This window comes from Alosa sapidissima, chromosome 6, assembly GCF_018492685.1.
Source record: "Alosa sapidissima isolate fAloSap1 chromosome 6, fAloSap1.pri, whole genome shotgun sequence".
NCBI classification, from domain to species: domain Eukaryota; kingdom Metazoa; phylum Chordata; class Actinopteri; order Clupeiformes; family Clupeidae; genus Alosa; species Alosa sapidissima.
Window position 1 is genome coordinate 13,821,126 of NC_055962.1, and position 6,848 is coordinate 13,827,973.

General features: G+C 43.0%; 1 protein-coding gene across 3 annotated transcripts in view; it reads right to left on the minus strand.

The window, feature by feature from the left end:
* Positions 1-6,450, minus strand: part of adgb (androglobin) — a 68,061-nt gene extending 61,611 nt beyond the window's left edge. For all 3 annotated transcript variants that reach the window (XM_042096234.1, XM_042096235.1, XM_042096233.1), the window contains exon 1: positions 6,245-6,450. In XM_042096234.1, the coding sequence (XP_041952168.1) occupies positions 6,245-6,339 (95 nt within the window). In that variant the 5' untranslated portion in view covers positions 6,340-6,450. The remainder of the gene's footprint in view (positions 1-6,244) is intronic.
* Between the last annotated feature and the right edge of the window lie 398 nt (positions 6,451-6,848).

A 6,848-nucleotide genomic window follows, 5' to 3' on the forward strand; every position in this document is an offset into this window, starting at 1 on the left:
GACAGGTACGATTTTTCGAAACGCCATGTTATTTCCCATAGACATTCAACAATCGGAAGTTGGGTGGATCTGGATGTTTCGGCGGCGGGACTTATTCGGAGAGGTCTATTAGACAATAGGCTTGTTTGAGATCGACTGAGTCTGACTTGGTCTGGCTTTCTACGTAAACGTGATCTTCAGAGGCTAGCTGGGAGGAGCTACAACAGAGGGCAGCTCATCCCAGACAGACAGGCTACATGGTGCATTCATGGCACTTTGGAATGACAAGGACCGCCCCCGTGGCTACTTTGTTTCTCCCACAGCAAGTGTTCATGTGCTTTGCCATCGGACATACACCCACTAATCCTAAATAAACAACTGTATTTGCAAATGCAAATTCCCAAGTTCACATTAAAACTGTTGGACATGAAAGGCCACATGGACTGCAAACGAACTACAACGTGATGATAAAAGTGATGACGAGCCCCTAACTGGGCAACTCTGTTAGCAAAATCTAGCCCCAGTTTCCGACCTCTGACTCACACATTACGTGACGTGAATGATGCGGAATGATGATGTTTTCACTGGGAAAAAGGGTTTTCCGAAGCCCATGAACGCTAGGACAGTCTGCCTGACATGACTCGCGGGAGATATCGCGGAATTTTGTTTGCAATAAATACAGCAGAACTTTCATTCTTACTCATTAAAATGAGCATGATGACTGACGAAATAAATTCTTCAAAGTCAAAGTCAAAGTCAGCTTTATTGTCAATTTCTTCACATGTTCCAGACATACAAAGAGATCGAAATTACGTTTCTCACTATCCCACGGTGAAGACAAGACATATTTTTCCAATTTAAGTCCACAGACAAACATAACATTCAAGTAAACAAAAAAGTAAGTAAATAAGTAAATAAGAGGGCACATATAATAATGAAAAAATAAGAGCAATAAAAATAAGAGCAGCAAAATTTGGTTATGTTTGCATTGGCTATGTAAATTTTGGTTCTTATGCTGTAGTTTAAATAAACCACTGTTGTCATACAGTTAACAGGCCTTCATTGTAGCACATAAATTCAATATCAGGTGTGTCTATCTATTTAGCCAACAAGGAAAAACAGGACAATAGACCTCATGTATGCAGACGTGAGGGATGCATACAGTGCAAACCCCTCCCCCCTCTGGGAAAGTCAGACCACAACCTCATTCATCTCCAGCCAATGTACAAGCCCAAAGTACAGAGGCTACCAGCTGCCACACGCACCTTCAGAAAGTGGACACCTGAAGCGGATGAGGCTCTGAGAGACTGCTTTGAGTGCACTGACTGGAGTGTGTTACAGAATGGAGAGGACTTAGAGGAGGTCACACAGTGCACAACTGACTACCTGAATTTCTGTATGGACATTGTTGTTCCCACCAGAACTGTACACTGCTTTCCCAATAACAAGCCTTGGATAACCAGCAATGTCAAGACTAGGGCTTTGACTCCGAACTTCGTTATTCGAATATAATTCGATTATTTTAAAAATTTTAAAGATATTCGAACGAATTTTAGGGATCTCTTAATATTCGAACCTGTAGCCTATGGAAATATTTTTTTGTAAATGTATTTGGTTGTAGCTTAAACGTTGTTTTCAATTCAGATTCCGAGGTTTTTTTCACGCCTTCTGAAGTGAAATCGCGAGCTCATTAGCAAGGCTATTATTGGCCATCTGGGCTCCTGTAGGTTAGCATCCTGGCTGGTTCGCGCTTAGTGAGCAGCTCCCACATAGACATTTTTATTTTAAACTTAACCTTCCTCTGATTTTAATCACCTTAGTTATCAATCAAAGCAAACAGGGAAAAGAAATGGCAACACAATCATTAAAAACACTCAAATAAATAAATGTGCAGATAATTCTGAATGAAAAGCAGCACTGGTTGAAGCCTGGAAATATTGTAAACAAAGTAACGTTAGCTTAATTTGCTAGTTTATCATAGTCTATGGTTAGACTGTTCAGTTTCCCCACGTGTGTTTAAGTTTCAATTGAATACTTTTTCTCCTTGGGACAGGCCCGTTTGAGTCTTGGAAAATACTTTTCCATTTGCATTGGGATTGAGATGATTAGAATTTAGCAGTCAATTTGAATGCAGTAGTTTTGAACAAATTCGTGTAGCGTGCTAATGATGCTAACCGGATTTAATAGCAATTCAGCCAGTCGTCTTGCACGATTAATGTTTGGATTACATGTGCATGCTGAGGAGGGATGCGCTTGTTGAGACGGAGAGAGAGAGAGTGCACGGGGCAAGGAGAGTCTGTGTTGAGGTAACGTTAGGCCTACTTCTACCGCCTATTCTGGTAGAGTTTGACATACTACAATGCAAGATATATTTAGCCTATTTTATTTATGGACAACATAAGGCAGGAGGTGTGTGTTGCTTTTAATTATGAATGTTCTATCGAACGTATTTTTTATTGATATCGATTACATGTGCTATACGTTAGACCGGCACATCCGGGAACTTGACTCGTGACAAACGTTCCCGCCCCTTTCGGGGGGAAAACAAACAACCCCTCTCATTAACTCCAACGCAAATTATGGTCAATAAACGTAATTCGTACAGAAATCGCAGGAGTAAATGATAACAAAAAATACCACAAATCAATATGATCACTCAATACATAACCACTTTGCCGGTCGTTGACCGTGAAAGATACCTACAAAAGCTTAATTCAATTAATATAAAAACATGTCCCTTCAGTCTCCCGAGTACGAAGTGGTGCAACAACCCCACTCAGTGACCAGAAATATACGGTCTTCTCTTCTTTTTCTTTTTACAATTTTCTTCTATGAGGATTTTTTTTGAGGACATGGTAGGCAAAAGAAACTCAGGGAGGGGTTCTTAGCTGTGTGGTTGGTACATCTACCGGTTCACTCTGGCTTGTTCTGAGGGAATGTTTTCCCCTCAAAAGGGGCATGGCGCAAACAACCTGCTCTGTGTGACGCGGGTCCGGTTGTAAGTATACATATCGCTATCGTTGTATCGCCCAGCCCTATGCTCAATAATAACAATTTTGACACACGCATTTACTCAGCCTTTCGTGCACGTAGTCTATTGACATTGACTGATACACTGCCCTCTGGTGGACAGAACAAATAGAACTTAAGTTTGATACCAATATCGGTCTTACGGAAGACATTTAATGGTTCAAATATTATTAATACATATTCGAATATATTCGAATTTTAATATTAATAATCAAACGAACTTCGAATATGATTTTTGGGCAAAAGTCAAAGCCCTAGTCAAGACCCTTCTTAATAGGAAAAATATGGCGTACAGAGAGGGGGACATGGCAGAGCTGAGGCGCGTGCAAGGGGAACTCAAAGTCAAGCTGAAGGAGGCTAAGGAGGACTACAAAAGGAAGGTGGAACAGAAGTTGCAGGAAAACAACATGAAGGAGGCATGGGACGGCATGTAAATTATAACTGGCCTGAAGAAGTGTACCCCCACCATCACTGGATATTGCACCCCTCCCCCACATGGCGATCACGAACAATGAGGCGACAACGACCTCAGTCAACAGCCATCAGACACACAGATCCCAGATACACCCCTCCCCCTCCCCTCCCCTCCCCTTACACCCCTTATCATCACAGGAAAACAAGTGAGCGCTAAACTAAAGAAACTGAACACGAGAAAGGCAGCGGGGCCTGACAGACTGTGTCCAAGGCTACTCAAGACCTGTGCTGCTGAGCTGGGGGAGCCACTGAAGCACATCTTCAATCTAAGTCTACGACTTGGACAAGTTCCAACACTGTGGAAGACATCATGTCTCACCCCTGTCCCTAAAAAGCCACATCCTAGTGAGCTTAATGACTACAGACCTGTCGCTCTAACATCACATATGATGAAGACAATGGAGCGACTCGTATGCTCAGACCCCAGGTACGCCATTCACTAGACCCGATACAGTTTGCATACCAGGAGAAAGTGGGCATGGACGATGCCATCACTTATCTTCTACACAGGACACATTCTCACCTGGACAATGGGAAAAGTGCTGTGAGAATCATGTTCTTTGATTTCTCAAGTGCTTTTAACACCATCCAACCCCTCAGACTGGGAGACAAGCTCTTGCAGATGGGTGTGGACGCTCACCTGGTAACCTGGATCACAGATTACCTGACCGAGCGACCACAGTTCGTCAGACTGAAGAACTGTCTCTCTGACACTGTGATCAGCAGCACCGGAGCGCCACAGGGAACTATGCTCTCTCCAGTCCTGTTCACCCTGTACACATCTGACTTCTGCTACAACACTGAGTCATGACACATGCAGAAGTTTTCTGACGATACTGCAATTGTGGGGTGTATCAGGAATGGGCAGGAGGAGGAGTATGAGCCTGGTGGAGGACTTTGTGCAATGGTGCAAACTCAATCATCTCCAACTCAACACTTCAAAGACCAAGGAGATGGTGGTGGATTTCCGCAGGTCTAAGCCCACTCTGCTACCAGTCTTCATTGATGGGGTCAATGTCGAGGTGGTAAGCACCTACAAGTACCTGGGTCTCCACTTGGACAATAAACTGGACTGGTCAGCCAACACTGACGCACTCTACAAGAAAGGGCAGAGCAGGCTGTACTTCCTGAGGAGGCTGCGCTCCTTCAATGTGTGTAGCAAGCTCCTCAGGATGTTCTACCAGTCTGTTGTTGCAGTGTCCTCTTCTATGCAGTGGTATGTTGGGGAGGAAGCACAAAGAAGAAGGATGCGGGGCGAATTGACAGGCTGGTAAGGAAAGCTGGCTCTGTAGTGGGAGCTGAACTGGAGTGCATCACTTCAATATCTGACAAAAGGACCCTGAACAAACTGATCAACATCTTGGACAATGAGTGTCATCCACTCCACAGCACTATTGTTAAGCAGAAGAGCCTGATCAGCTGGAGACTTCGCTCACTGCCTTGCACAACAGACAGACTGAGGAAGTCATTCATCCCCAGGGCCATTGAACTGTTCAATGCATCACTTAAGGCAAGAGGAGAAAAAGACTTCTCCGCATAGTCTGTCTGCCTCTTCACCACCTCCAAGTCTTGAACTGTCTGTCCACTAGCCACTTTACCATTGTCTTCTGCCTCACTGTTTGCGTGCTTTATTAGCACATATGCACAACCCCTCCCTCCATGCCACAGCCGAACTGTGACCACACTTATACCTTTCTTAATATAGTTATTTATACATAGATATATAGACTTTATTCTTGCACTGTTTGACTTACTCATTTGCACCATCACCATGACACTCATTCACAAAGAGCACCTTACCTTACCTTATGCACAGAGGACCACAGTCTCAGTCCCTGCTTCAGTCATTGCAAGCGCACCTGATTGCTTAATCACCCACTATGTGGATACTGTTTTTTAGAATTGATTTAGATTAAGTTTTATTTAGTATAATTTGTATTTTAGTATATTTAGTATATTCTTTATCTTCTACAGTCCTTATTGCTTAGTTTTTTATATTATATATGGGGCTGAATAAGGTGAATAGGCTTGTTCGTCTTTATGCAGATATAAGCGATATTTTAAGGTCATGTGACATGGTGTCACGGTGGTAAGTCCCTCCCCGGCTGACAGAAGTCGGACAGGATTTCTAACCAGTAAGCATTGCGTCCATCCCAGTATGCATTGTGTTCAACCCAGCATGCATCACATCAAGTCAGATCTGCACAGATCTGTATAAAGACGAACAAGCCTAACGTCAAAGGGTAAAGTCACGTGACTTCTTTTGTAGTCCGTTTATGAAACAAAAGGAGCTATTTCGATTTTTTTTAAATAAGGCAAATAGGGCCTGGCATTTTCACAGTTAGAAGATTATTACTGTACACACACTGAATATTTTTGGTAGATAACTTCGCTGATTTGGACCTGCTCTTCGATAGGAACGCAACCACTTGGGGCGCTGGTTTTTAACGTTCCCTCCCTATCCACAATGCAAATGAGACAGATTGTAACATAAAATTATTTTGTATTACTATTTTTTCACTCTTGCCTTTTTAAGGGTTAACGTTAGACCATTAAGGACGCAGTGTTTAGTGATTTCTGACATTCCAAACTGCACTGTCAATTTACCTTCACAATTCTGATAACTTGTCATGTTCCAGTTTGAATTTACATGTTTTCGCTATTTGTTGGGTTGGCTAATGGCTACCTGTTAATAGCATAACGTTAGTCATTGGTTAACAGTAATAGCTAGCAATAGCTTGCTATGCTATCTAAAACTTACTCTTTATTCGGTGTCTGCGCCGGGGACGATGCAACTCGACTGGAGGAGTAGTCCTTTTTCTTAGGGGCCTTGGACATTGTGGTGTTCTTACACATAAACCACTAAAACACTGGGTAGCGGTGTTAAATGCACGCCATGGTTCCTATCAGGCTGTGTTGTGCTTACCTAGCCACCACTTCTCCCAAAGTTTGCAGTCGTTGCTTAGCGACAGGGTCTCGTGTGCTTTGGACAAATTGAAGCGCGCCCCCAGAGGGAAAATCACTGCGCGTGAGGCAGATTAATCAAAATTGGTCACATGTGAAGCTAAATTTGTCCCTCATACAGAGCTGATTAAATTTGACATTGAAAAAAATCCATGGCTGTGCCAAACAGCTTAGATAATTTAGCCAGCCTATACTTTATGACCACCTTACTTACTGTATCATGAACAGGTTACTTTTGAACTTTCTCATAATCAAGAATAAAGTCAATGCCTTTGTGAACAATTGGTGGGTGAAACCTAAGTCTGGTGACTCACACATCGCAAACTCTGGGTGATTGCAGAGGTGACAGGCTTGTTGAGCTGCAAGAGCACCTTCAGTGGCAGGCTAATCTCCTCCACTGA